This window comes from Carex rostrata, chromosome 29 (genome assembly GCF_964058835.1).
Source record: "Carex rostrata chromosome 29, lpCarRost1.2, whole genome shotgun sequence".
Lineage (NCBI taxonomy): Eukaryota > Viridiplantae > Streptophyta > Magnoliopsida > Poales > Cyperaceae > Carex > Carex rostrata.
In genome coordinates this window covers 269,336-283,874 of record NC_135946.1, presented here as the reverse complement: position 1 = coordinate 283,874, position 14,539 = coordinate 269,336, and the positions used below count along the sequence as shown (strand labels likewise).

Genomic DNA, 14,539 nt, shown 5'->3' with positions numbered 1-14,539 from the left:
AATTTCACCATTAATAGTAGGCTAGTTAAGATTAATTTAGTAGAAGTATAAGAAGCATCAATGTCAATTTAATTATATATATTTGTTCTTAAGTTCCTTATTTACTAAAAATTCATTAATTAGACACCGAACTTTGCAAATAAATAAGCGCTTTAAGTAGGGACAAAATCGGTATACAGAAATTATTTTTTTCTCTCAGCTCTTAATGTTGTGATTGGAGCACTTTAGTTAGCTGCTCTTTAATGAAAGTACTAAAGTAACTAAATAAAAAAAAAATCAACCGTTCTTTAATTAAACTAGCTATATTCTTAGAAACTAAAACATAAACAAAATAAAAAATAAAAAATCATCAGTTTTAGCAAGAAACATGGCATCCTTATAGTGTTAGTGTCTAGGGGTGCAAACGGATCAGATAATATCCGACCCTATCCAGATCCATATCCGAAAATTTGATACGGATATCCGATATCCAAATATCCGTGCGGATACGGATACAGATATGGTTTTGATTTTTAATTATCCGTATTTGAATAGTAGATATATACTATATAGTTTAATATATATTATGAAAGTATTTATGTATATATCTATGGATATCCGATATCCGATCTGTATCCGTACCTATCCGTTTAATATCCGATCCATATTCGTATCCGAAAAATAAAAGCGGATACAGATATGGTTTTACCACTATCCTATCTGTTTGCACCCCTAATAGTGTCCCATATTACCTTTCAGAAAAGAAAATGCGAGTTCTATAAATAAAACAAGAAAAGAAAACTTTGTTTTTTTTTCATAAGCCATAAAAAGGAAAAATAAAGGGTGCCAACCACGCCCTATATTTTTAATTTCCCTTTTTGCTCTAATTTTACTGATTTTCAATGAAATCAGTGGGGCATTTTGAGGCCACTTTTGTCAGAAAAAAAAAATGTAAAAGGGTTGAGAGTGAATTTTCCAGCATACCTCAAAAGAGCATCACCAGTAATCAGGTCGAGGAAGAAACTAGCTCCTTTAGATATTATATTGAGAAGTTTGTTTGGGATCTTTGTAATGAGGGAGATGATCACAGCTATAACAAGCTGTATTATATTAGATGTTATGTTGCTTTCTAGACTGTTAACATAGAGAAATTTTTGGCTGGTTTTGGTAAAATGTCTATTTCAAGCAGAAAGTGTAAAATGTCTATTTCATGTAGGAAAATTATGTAAATTATTGGGCTAAAGTGTAATTATATCTTGATACAAGCAGAAACTATCAATTACACCGTGATTTTGGTAATTTGGACTTTTCAAGGGACTAATTTAATATGTTCAAGTCAGATGGTCAAATTGTTTAAATGACCAAAAATTATACATTTTTGTAATTGTGGATATTTAGTGGAGGTTTATTGGTCAACATTGGTTGGCCATCCCAAATTATTAAGACCAACAACCCACCTCTCAATTGGACAAAAGTAAAAGGTAAATACGGTCACATGGTGAAGCATATATAGTGTGTTGACAGTTCCTTTTTAAAGGTTTGAATTAATTAATACACTCATTTTGTGTTTTTCCTTTTTTTATTTCCATACAACTTTTCATGTTCTAGTCTCAGTTGTTAGATTTTTGAATTATCTGAGTCAAGTTCATTACTAGTGCACAACAAATCATATATTTTCTAACATTTGTTTACTAATTTTTTTTGTCTTGAAGAGAAACAATAATGTTGTTGGGTTCAACTGATTTCTGTTAGGTTTAATTAATTGAATAAAATATAGTGAAAAATTTAAGGAGACCTTTTTTTATTAAATGATAAACAATATTTTTTCCATTCATATTTTATCAGGATAGTCTGTATTGGAATGTGGATTTCCTCATAATTTTCTGAGAGGCCGAGCATAAAGTAACTATTATTTAGGCCCAACAAGGCAAGTACAAATACAAAATTTGATTATATGTTTAAACAATGAGAATGTAATTACTGGGCCACCTCATGTCTTCATCAAACAAAAACACAAGAAAAGACATCCAAAGCCCAATTTATGATATCTTGGGCTTGATAATTTATTCCTTCTAGGCTTCATGCGCACAATTTAAATGGCACCCGTTTGTCCCATAGACAATCATAAAAAAAAAATAATAATAAATAAATAAATAATAATAATAATAATAAATAAATAAACACCGTAGCTCCTTAAAATTGCCAAAACCCCTTTAACTTGACAAAAATTTACAGAAAAACCCCTTGAACTCCTGAAAATTATCACAACTTATGAAAAATGCCATATCCCCAAAATACCCTTTGAACAATATACGGTAACAGAAACTGAAGTTTACACATCAAGAGGAAACATATTAACTAAGAGTCCCTAGTAACAAAAATTTAAGTGCACACATGCCAGAGAATAGACAAATAAATCAATACCTGCTGTTCTGGTAAATCGGCTTGTAAGCGCAACAGAAATTCACGTGGCAGCACCCCTTGAAGGTGATGAGTTCTGAGACCCAGAGGGGAGTAATACCAGGTGAGTTGAGCATGCTGACAATGAAATAAAGCATGTGAAATTGTTTCCTCAGTATTGCAACATAAGCATGTGTACCAGTAGTTTTTATATTTGGTACAGTGAATGAGTTTCCTTTAGACTTGATTCGTCGAAAAAGAAAAAATCATGTTTGTTAGAGACAACATACCTTTGAATATGGCCTTAGATTGTTAGCATTTCAGCTAGGAGTTTGTTAAATGTAATAATGACGACATTGTTAGACTATCTTACAAGGCTATAAAAAAACTTCCATCTACTTGTAACAAATGAGTTCATTGAAACTTCATGCTCATACTTGTTTAGGTGAAAAATTAAAATCATATGATCCAATGTGCATCTTGTTGGCTTTATCTATATAAATATCCCAAATATCTTGCAAAATTTCAAACATTTTTCTAATGAACTAAGTTGCTAATAAATTTATAAAAATATAGATAATACATATCGTGAAAGATGTCAAAGTTTGTTCTGCTATATGAGCATCATATTCCTGAGTATCTCAAATTGACTCACTTATAGGTTTACATTCTGCAATTTAGATTCACCAGGTTCTTCAATTTCTACTTCTTTTCTTTTATTTTTTTAGATATTTGTCAGTGCTACTTTGTAAGGATATATGAAATTGTGGTTGCATGCTGAGATCTAGTTCTTGTTTAATCAATTAATAATACTGTCTTCATTAGGTAGGAAATCCCCCTTACGATTCGAACTGTGCCAATTAAATCCAGAAATTGTTTGCCATTGTTCATGAAAGAATTAACAATATTTTGGTAACAACCATTTTGATCAAGTAAATAATGAAGAAATTAAAGCATATAATTAAAGTAATGGGGTTGCTGTTTTTTTCTTTAAATCAAACAGGTAGGTTCAGTACCAGTGTATAATTTTAATTGGTACATTGGTACCATATCAGAGTTCCTACTGGCTACTACAACAAATACTGTTCTGTCAAACTGAAACTGAATACTGGCCATGCATGCCTCAATTTTACTCCAAATTGGTTGTAGATCTCTCCGGTGGTGATCCCTCTCAGGTAAGATTTTTTGTAAGTTATAATTAGTTTTAAAGTCATTGTAAATTTTAATATAGAACTTGTATGTAGAAATAATTTTGGCCTCATTTTGCCTCGGTATTCTTTGTTTACCCCAATTGCTACTGTTACTTTTTGGGTTCTGTTACCAGTACTGATGTCTAGATAGAATTTGAATCGAGAATGATTTACGTATATAACAATTATTTTTACTCATTTATGACCCAATTTAATTAAAGTATAATAAAATTGTGACAGGTAGCTAGCACAATTTTGTCAATCAAGGTTTTCTTTTCATGTTTCTGTTGAATAACTTTCTAACATTTGCACTAGAAATTACAAAGGCATGTTTAGTATTTTCTAAATCAACGTTTATACCGAATAAATAACTGGGATTGTTAAGTCTGTTCAAGGGTACACAGGTAAGGGGTAATATAGTAATTTTTTTAATGCAAACCACTTTATAATTGTATAGATTAAACTAAAGGGTGTTTTCATTTGTGCTGGCCTATATTTTTTTTTTTTTAGATTTTTCTGTTGAGATTTCCATTAAATCATCCTTATTGTATGTACCGCGCTAGTATACTGTACCAGTTTTTGTAGCATAAGTTCAAGTGATCAATTATAAAGCTTTGTTTTTTTTTTTTAGGGTCTCTACTCTCTTGATAAACTTTTCTTAGTAAAGGATAGAATAGCATTAAAAAGAAGGGTTAATTTTCTATTTACCCTCAAAGAAGGGTAAACTTCAATATATCCCTCCCTCAACTCTCTTTACATTTTTCCATTTACAGTTAAAATCTATAGTTAAGTATTCAGAGTGAGGAGAAAGGCTAAACTATTGTGCGACGCTCTCCAGTGCTCTCCAATAATAGAGGTAGAAGATTAGAGAAGAAATGTTGAACTGGAAGAAGGAGAAATGGAGAAGAACAAAACAATAACAACCTTTTTTTTTTGGAAAGTAACAATAACAACCTATTCAGTACATAACCTCTTAAAATTAGAATACCAGCGTTTAAAAAAGTTGTAAAAGGTATACCCACTAACAAAACCTCTAAAAGTCAGAATACCAGTTCATACCAGTAAGTACTCATAAATGTCGTTCATTCTTAAATTTGCACATTTACTTCTTAACCCTATAAGTCAGAAAATTATAAAAACACCAAATCCTTTGAATTGATCTCAACAGCAAAGCAACCAAAGCATTCAAATCAAATTAATCTCAACAACAAAACAATTAGCAATTTTAAACTAATTTTAAACTAGAAGATGACCTCGAAGCTTGTTCTGCTTTAGGTTTCCACAATGAAATAGCACGTATTATGTTACCCTTCCAACCCCAAAAGAACCAATTGCAATCTTCTTGAACAAAAAATGCCTTCTTATAACCAGTTCTAAAAAATTCACGGCATTCTTTCACTACCCGTCGATCTACCGGAAATGGTTGAAAACCGGTCTGCAAATTTTGCATGTGCCAATGCTTGTAGTTTTCCGGTCTTACCAAATCTGATCCTTCACATGCTATCAGATTAATTATAGAAGGACCATAAATTTCTCTTTCTATTAGTTGCATATGATTGTAGTCTCCTGGAAAAAACGTGTCATGTATGTCGAAATACCTGGAGTACTGCAACAAAACTTGTCTAAACCGTGTGATAAAGAAGGGACTGAAGGATAAGTTGAATATTCCTTGAACGAAAAGCTTCGGTTTGGTCTCTTGAATCAGCTCGAGGAGTTTATTCCTAGGAGTATTCTTGCCTGACAAAGATTCGTCCCTTACGCTACCTAAGCTATAAATAGAATTAACTATAAGCACTTCATCATCATTGATACTGAGATCATCAATACAAATGGCCTCCCATTGTGACGCGATCCCTTGATACTCAAAAGGAACTCCAAAACTTCGAGCATAATCTTCCAACCTACTTCCTGTCCCGTTGATTCTTTCAGCAGGGTGAAAGCCCGGCTGAGGCAAATCTATCCCAGTAATTCGTAATTTTGGGGGACCATCTTTTCTTTTTGCAAGTGATTGAATTAGAGATGGCCATTGGAATCCATGAGTAATGCCAAAATCAACTACATGGATTTTTGATGCATTGCCAGTGGCAATGAGAATACTCTCATTAGCAAAATGATTTTCAGCTCTCATGAAAGGGACTACCCTCGAGCACGTATAATAGGCCTTCATATAGTCGTTAGTGCTTACTTGTCTTGTAAAATACTGGCGATAGGTCGCACTTTCTGTACCAGCCAATCGTGCCTCTAGTCCATCAACAAGAATACATGCAAGCCTTTGGATCCCATCTCCAATAGGAGATGCTTCCTTCCTTATTTGTTTTATGAGTTCACAAGCACATTTGTTATCATTCATATATATAGCCTTTGCACAAGATATGAGACTTGCTCGGAGATTGATATGGTCATGTTGGTTTTGATGATACTCGCTATATGAGTTTGCTTCGAGCTCCTTGATTTCTCTTAGACTAGATATTTCTTCTCTTGAACAGGTTTCCCCGTGGTATAGTACTAATCTATCCAACATCTCATCTCTAATTGTTTCCTCACCGGAGACCATGGCTATTTTGCAATTTCGCTCCTCCAAAATGTCCAAGTGTCCATCATTTGTATTCCTTTTACCCTTTGATTTACTTAGCAAATTACTTTCTCTCTCTTCCCCCAATCTAAACTCTAGTGAGTTGCCTTCACATTTCTTCGTTGGATTAAGTGAAAGATTGCTCACTTGCAAATTAATCGACAATTTATTGTGATTCGGAAGGAACTTCAATCCTTCTTCTACACCTCTCTGAAATTCAATAGCCAGCAAGTTCTCTATACACGGACCCACTTGATCTTTTAAAACAGAAGTTGTGAATTTAGGATTTATCTTTGATTGTTTTGCTACCAATCGATTAACTTGTAAAGGTGGATATTTTTCTCCAAGGATATCATAAAAAGGTTTCTCCATGTCCCTGAGAGCTGTATCTTGATAACCATTTATCTCATCTATATCTTCCTCGAATAAATATCGTCTTATGTAGTCTAGTGTTGGATCTAAAAGTAACTCAGACTTCTCATGTTGGTTCAGAGAAAGATTATTGTATTGGCTTTTTTCGGGGATAATTTCTGAGAAGTTAATGGAACTGTGCAATTCATTTGACTTGAAAAACCTTGAGTTGTTCTCTTTTGGCAAAGCCATGTATGTTGCTTGCAGCTTCCAAAATTTGATTGACAGATATTTGATCTAGAAATATCATGAATGAATCAAATTAGTGAAGTGAAACTGTTGAATAACATTATTCAGGAAAAACAAAATATTTTCAATTTCACCGTTAATAGTTGGCTAGTTAAGATTAATTTAGTAGAAATAGAAGAAGCATCAATGTCAGTTTAATTATATATATTTGTTCTTAAGTTCCTTATTTACTAAAAAATCATTAATTAAACACCGAACTTTGCAAATAAATAAGAGCTTTAAGTAGGGACAAAATCGGTATACAGAAATTATTTTTTTCTCTCAGCTCTTAATGTTGTGATTGGAGCACTTAAGTTAGCTCCTCTTTAATGAAAGTACTAAAGTAACTAAATAAAAAAAAATCAACTGTTCTTTAATTAAACTAGCTATATTCTTAGAAACTAAAACATAAACAAAATAAAAAAAACATCATCAGTTTTAGCAAGAAACATGGCATCCTTATAGTGTTAGTGTCTAGGGGTGCAAACGGATCAGATAATATCCGACCCTATCCAGATCCATATCTGAAAATTTGATACGGATATCTGATATCCGATATTCAAATATCCGTGCGGATACGGATACGGATACAGATATGGTTTTAATTTTTAATTATCCGTATCTTAATAGTAGATATATACTATATAGTTTAATATATATTATGAAAGCATTTATGTATATATCTATGGATATCCGATATCCGATTTGTATCCGTACCTATCCGTTTAATATCCGATCCATATTCGTATCTGAAAAATAAAAGCAGATACGGATATGGTTTTACCACTATCCGATCCGTTTGCACCCCTAATAGTGTCCCATATTACCTTTCAGAAAAGAAAATGCGAGTTCTATAAATAAAACAAGAAAATAAAACTTTGTTTTTTTTTCATAAGCCATAAAAAGGAAAAATAAAGGGTGCCAACCACGCCCTATATTTTTAATTTCCCTTTTTGCTCTAATTTTACTAATTTTCAATGAAATCAGTGGGGCATTTTGAGGCCACTTTTGTCAGAAAAAAAAAAATGTAAAAGGGTTGAGAGTGAATTTTCCAGCATACCTCAAAAGAGCATCACCAGTAATTAGGTCGAGGAAGAAACTAGCTCCTTTAGATATTATATTGAGAAGTTTGTTTGGGATCTTTGTAATGAGGGAGATGATCACAGCTATAACAAGCTGTATTATATTAGATGTTATGTTGCTTTCTAGACTGTTAACATAGAGAAATTTTTGGCTGGTTTTGGTAAAATGTCTATTTCAACTTAGATCATTGTTGACTTGATGTAGCAAAATTATGTAAATTATTGGGCTAAAGTGTAATTATATCTTGATACAAGCAGAAACTATCAATTACACCGTGATTTTGGTAATTTGGACTTTTCAAAGGACTAATTTAATATGTTCAAGTCAGATGGTCAAATTGTTTAAGTGACCAAAAATTATACATTTTTGTAATTGTGGATATTTAGTGGAGGTTTATTGGTCAACATTGGTAGGCCATCCCAAATTATTAAGACCAACAACCCACCTCTCAATGAATTCACATCCTCTCCAATATCTGATAAGGGAATCTTTTATAATTACTAGATCTGAACCGTTCTTTTTAACTTGGCATGAATCTCAAAGCCCAAAATGATGCCCCCTATTGCGACTCAAACCGTAAAGTGAGGGCGATCCTCTGCAATACAGGAGAGTAGGGCTGCAAATGAACCGAACCGAATCGAATTAGGCCTAGTTCGAATTCGAATTCAAAATTATTTCGAACTGAACCCAGTTCGAAATTGAAATAGATTTCAAACATAAAAGGCCAGTTCGAATTTGATTCGGTATAATTCGAACTAGTTCGATTTAATTCGAAATTAGTTTGAAATTGAAAGCTTAAAGGGAAAGAGAAAGAGAGAGAGCAAGCGGAGGGATATAGAGAGAGAGAACTGGGGGCTGTACTCTCTGATCGGTGGTGAGCTCAGGCGAAAAGAGAAATAATCGGTGAAGTGTTTCTTTCACTTGCAACCTTTATTCCGACATTTTTATTTTTATTCATTTTTTAAAATATTTTAATAAAAATAACTAGTGTTCAGCTAAAATTTTAAAAATATTCAAACCGCGAAAAAAATCCAAGGTCCGGAATATAAATTTCGATTGGCAGTGAGGAGACGGGACCACATGTCGGCTTAATAATGCTGGCGATGCTTTGAGGTTGAATGAAAAAAATTGTCCCTGATGAAAAGTGCAACTGCCATGTTCCTTTACCCATTGGAATGGCTTATAGGCTCAGATACATTCACCGACTATTATAATATACTTTAATGAGATTCATGTAACTAGATTTTATTTTATTTTTGAGAAAATGGTGTTGCCAATAATTATAAAATTAATTACCAATTTCAATGAAGTTATCTTGTGTGACACAGTTATTGAAAGACTCTTGACTCATGTACACCGGTACACCAGGGAATGTGAAAATGAATGGTATATATGAATGATATTGTTTTTAAATGGTCTGAGAATACCTCGATATGGTGGTGCTGCAATACGAAATAACAAACTATGCAGAAAATGCAATGTAAAGCATAACTGGTAGGGGGCATACACTATGCAACAGAGAAATCAAAATTGATTAACATGAGTCAATTAATAATCTCAAATAAAAGTATAAGTACCATTCATGTTCAAATTGTAAAAAATGTACATCTCTGGTTAAATAAGATTATAAAGAAGTAAATTGGAAATCCTGATAGCTGGCTGGCAAATCGTTGTTTTTCAAACAAATCTGGACTATAAAAAATAGTTAATTTAAACCTGGCCGATTCGCATGCGTGAAGAGTCTGGGTAGTAAAAGAAGTGATACACTGTCGCAAACTTGGCCAATTCGCAGCTGCGGTCACGCATTTAAAAAAAAAAAGACATGTTCCGCACCTTGAATTAAAACCCGAACTCCTTGACATCATAAACAAATCGAACCTTCGAGATTCGCAAATCACACGAATCGAATTGGGCCTGGTTCGAATTCAAAATTGAATTAATTTCTAATTGAACTAGTTTGAATTAATTTCGAACCGAATTACTTTCGAATCAATTATTTTTCGAATTTTTTTGGATCGAACTGAATCGAATCACGAATCTCAAATTTTTTGTACACCCCTACCGGAGAGGATACGGATTCCCTCTCAATTGGACAAAAGTAACAGATAAATACGGTCAGCGGTACTGGTACCGGTACCAAAATGAGTGTAGAGGTTTTGAATAAATGAGTGTATAGAAGTTGCATAGTACACAAGTTACAATTTAGTTATACATTAGAACAAAAAATGTACATGGTATTGTACAAAAATGTTAACCCAAATGGAGTTTATATAGCTTAGTTTTGTAATTTGTCATAGATACTAGTACCATAATTAAAGTCATGGATGTGACTACCTTAGTGTAAACACATCTTAGATCTAGATGCACGTCCTATTTGGATGCAGGTGCAGGTGAGAAAGTCAAAACTTTGTCAAGGATAAAAACAATTTGTCAAGAATATGATATTTAATTCTTGAGAGCGACCTCCATCACTTTGTCAAGGAAATTGTTATCCTTGCATCTTGAGTAAATCAATTTTGTAGAATATTATGACCATTAAACTTCTGGTTAAGAGAGGGTGGCTAAAATGGTAAAAGATACCATTATTTTTTAAACTCTAAAATAGTACTATGTCCGTCCAACGAGCGCATATCCTTATTTACAGTAAATGTCGCAACTAATTATAATTATAATGATGATATCTCTACCTAGTTGTAAATTTGTGAATAACGTTATTGGAAATAATTATTTTTTAAAACTTTATTGGGGACTACTATTATTTAGGCCCAACAATAAGCACCAAGTAGTAATACCAAATTTAATTAAATGTTTAGATAATGACCGTGTAATTATTGGGCCATCTCTTGTATTCATTAAACAAACAAAATAAAAGCCATCCAAAACCCAATGCATCACATCTTGCCCGGGTTGATAATTGATTCCTTCTTGGCTTCAACCGCACAAATTATATGACAAAACCCCAATTTATGCTCATACCTGTTTAGGTGAAAAATCAAAATGATATGATCCAATGAATTCCTTGCTGGCTTTATCAATATATAAATCTTCTAAATATCTTGCAAATTTTCAAACATTTCTATTCAATAAATTAGGTTCAATGTTTTTATGTAATTAAGTTGCTAATATATATTTATAAAAAGATAGATAATATATTTGATGAAAGATTTAAAATATAGTATTATTGATTTGTTCAGATATTTGAGAAAATCAATAGAGTTCATACTCTGAGATAATACATGAGATGTAATTCTCGCTACATAGTCGCTAATCTGTTACAGCATATACATTGACAACATATGATCTCTATTCATTGTTTCATACATCTAAATTAAATGAGAAACAATAACAATAATAACAAACAATATTTTTTTAATTATATTTTCTCAGGACAATCATAACAGTACTCTGATCGAGTGAATACATGCACTACAGCAAAACAGATTTTCTGCGACCGGTATCAGCGACCGGTACTGGCGCCAGTCGCAGAAAGTCTATTTTTTTTCAAAAAAAAAAAAAAAACTGACTTCTCTGGCGACCAGGAGTTTCTGCGACCGTATCAGCGACCGGCGACATGACCGGTCGCAGAAAGTTTTTTTTTTTTTTTTTTTTTTTTTGATCGCTGAAATTTTAGGGTTAAAAAAAAAAGCGCCAGAACCCCAAACCCTTCGTCTCCGCGCGAAACCCAAACCCTATCTTTCCGTCTCCCTCCCGAGTCCAGACCCAAATCCTACACCCCAGTCTACTCTCCATTCCGCCTCTCCCTTCTTCTCGCCTTCTTCTTCTCCACTCCGCCTCTCCTCTCCTCTCTGATTCCTCCTCTCTTCTCTTCCATTCCACCTCATCCATTTGCAAGACGATGAGTCTGGAAATACAAAATCAAAAGGGTGCCCTGCTGATTCGTGACTTTGGACTCGGAGACAGTCGAGAGGCAGTGCTGGCTTCAACGGAGGGTTTTGCCCTTTCCATTCAAATTATCTTTATCATATTAGGTTAAGGCTTAGCATTTAACCCAATATTTACCAATTAGGTTCTTTTGTGCCTTATTCAATTTGTTTGCTGTTAATTAGAAAAGGAAGGTGCTAATCTAGAAATTACCTGATATGCTTGGTTTAGACAGCAATGGTTAGGTCTATATTCTTGTATGTGTAGCATTATTTTACTTGTGCTACATTAGAATCCAATTTTTTTTATGAATCCAGTACCTAACGAAAACAATTAGGAGAATGATACAAACATTTTTATTCTCTAAATGTAATACTTTTGTCAGGAGTTGAACGAATCACAGTCGGAGTTATTGGGAAGGCTTCGTGGGCTGAAGGCATTTTTATTTTTACTGTAGTTAATGTCATAGATTCATTTAATCAATTTTTCTGGTTTGATGTTTGAGGCTTGCTTATGTTGATGGAAGCAAACTATTTTGAATTTTTTTTTAAAACTAGTTTGAAAATAAGTTTTGATTTATATTTTACCTTATATTTGTTATTTACTCGTATTTTCAGATTGCATTGAAAGGTACTGCTTGCTTGCTTCAATGGGATCTAAATCACATCGCTCTAAAAGCATATACCTCCACACAATAGGGTTACTAGTATGTCTTAGAAGGTACAACCATGAACATTTATTTTGCTTGTAGGTTTTTATTCATGAAAAATCTGAACTTGATTATAGAATTGTTGTGTTGATATTCACAACTAACAATATTCTCCCTTTGATGAGCCTTTTTTGCTTAGCTTAGCTTGGAATTAAACTAATCAATTTTTAAGATGTTAATGTTATAATTGTTTCGATTCAAGTTATGAATTAAATCTCTATGACTATGGTTAAGAACTGGTGTTCTTTGTACCTCTTTTTTTTTATGCTTAGCTACTGTTGTGACAAAATCAGTATTTTTGTTGAATTAAAGTATTAAGGTATTTATATGTTTATTTAGGAATAACTCATAAGTTTGACTTGTATTAATGTAGGTATATGATGTTATGTAATCCTTAAACAGGTCGGTCGTGACTTGTGCGTGAGGTGTCAATGATAGTAAGAACAAAAAGACTGTAATTTTGGGATTTTGATTCAATTTACAATTTCTAATAAGTAGTTCTAAATATGCAGGACCAGTTTTGTCGGTTATTTTTTATTTTTTTTATTTCATGACTTGAGAATTTTGAGGAAATTGTAATTGATACTGTGGCAAAATTAGAATTGTTGTGTTGATATTATTACTGTTGTATCTCAAATCAAAACCGTAATTTTGTATGATATTTGATGCTACAATTGGATTGATCTATTGTGTATGTTTTGAGAAAAGTAAAATGAAAAAAAATTGACAGAATAGTAAATAATAAAAAAAAAACTGACAGAATAGTTTCAGCGACCGGATTTGACTATCAGCGATCGTTTTTTTGGTCGCAGATACCCTTTCATGACGTCAGCAAAAAAACAACAGCGACCAAAAAAAATGGTCGCAGAAACAGTAACAGCGACCGGGTGACGTCTTTCAGCGACCGGTGACGTCATCGGTTGAGTATCTGCGACAGTGCTTTCAGCGACCGGGATATCAGCGACCGGAATTGACTTTCTGCGACCGGATGGACTATCAGCGACCGGCGCCTGGCCTTTCTGCGACCGGAAAACCGGTCGCAGAAAGTCAGATCTGTTGTAGTGATGATTCGAGTGCAACCAGTTCTGATTCAGATGTGAATTTGTGTCCATTGGACTTGGTAACTTGCGGGTGGATCATGGTATGCACTTTCATCCGAGGAGATATCCTTGTAGTTTTTTAGAAGGTCGGCATATAATGTAACATGCTATGCAACCATGGCACAAAATCTTTGCATTGAAGACTTCTTATGCGTGCATGGAGCAACATCGTGATATTGTCCATGTATTATTGCTAATTTGAAGTACTAAGATGATGTGATCAAGTTGCAACGTGTTAATTATGTTACATAATATCAATTTTTTTACTAATAATAAAAATGTAAGAAAATTATATTATAATAGATTTTTTGCAATTTGCACAAATAATCTACATAAGTAAAATATTTTAAATCAAAGAATTGATATTTGTACCATATCCTATGTTCCATCCAATCTCCAACTATTCAGTCCAAAAACATTGCACCCCCTATACACAAAAAAAAGGGAATCGCTTCAGGTAGTAATTGGTGGAGGCTCCAAAACTATTATTTGATAAATAATTAAATATGAAGTGGTTAGATATAAAAATATTATTAGCTCCATACTTAATTTACGGAGCAACATGATATATTAAAACAATATTAGAAAATATTATCGCCAATGTTGAGCAATCTTTATTGGATCAGCTACTGAAGTACCACCTCCTACTACCTTACCTTCTCTAATAAATCCGATTTTTTTTATTAATACCATTTCAACAACAAAAAAAAAAAAAGAACATCACTGAAATGGTGAAATGGGAGGCTTCAAAAAATATCAAGGTCTCCAATTTAATCTGCAGTCTCATTCTTAGAGGGCTTAGAGAGCTGCAAATTGAATTGGAACCACCCCCCCCCCCCCCCCCCCCCCCTCCCCCCCCTCCCCCAAGAAATATCAGTATATTACAAATGCATTTTTGGATTTATTTTTGATAGGACCTCCAATTTAATCTGCGACCTCCCAAAAATGGAAATGTAGATTGATCTGAAGATTCTTATATTTTTTT

General features: G+C 33.3%; 1 protein-coding gene across 1 annotated transcript; it reads right to left on the bottom strand.

Annotated features, from left to right (window-relative positions):
* Window positions 1-4,531: 4,531 nt before the first annotated feature.
* Window positions 4,532-7,946, bottom strand: LOC144546348 (scarecrow-like protein 9). The gene is made up of 3 exons (XM_078294892.1): window positions 7,841-7,946; window positions 4,812-6,789; window positions 4,532-4,677 (listed from the first exon to the last, which is right to left on the bottom strand). The coding sequence occupies exons 2-3, from the start codon at window positions 6,742-6,744 to the stop codon at window positions 4,658-4,660; spliced, it is 1,953 nt and encodes a 650-aa protein (XP_078151018.1). The 5' UTR covers window positions 6,745-6,789; window positions 7,841-7,946; the 3' UTR covers window positions 4,532-4,657.
* Between the last annotated feature and the right edge of the window lie 6,593 nt (window positions 7,947-14,539).

What these genes read in the sequence shown, in the direction of transcription:
- LOC144546348 (XM_078294892.1), bottom strand. Translation starts at nt 6,744, where the DNA reads ATGGCTTTGCCAAAAGAGAACAACTCAAGGTTTTTCAAGTCAAATGAA. An exon ending in AGCTTCGAGGTCATCTTCTA is followed by an intron (nt 4,678 to 4,811) that starts GTTTAAAATTAG and finishes TATAGGGTTAAG; the next exon opens with AAGTAAATGTGCAAATTTAA.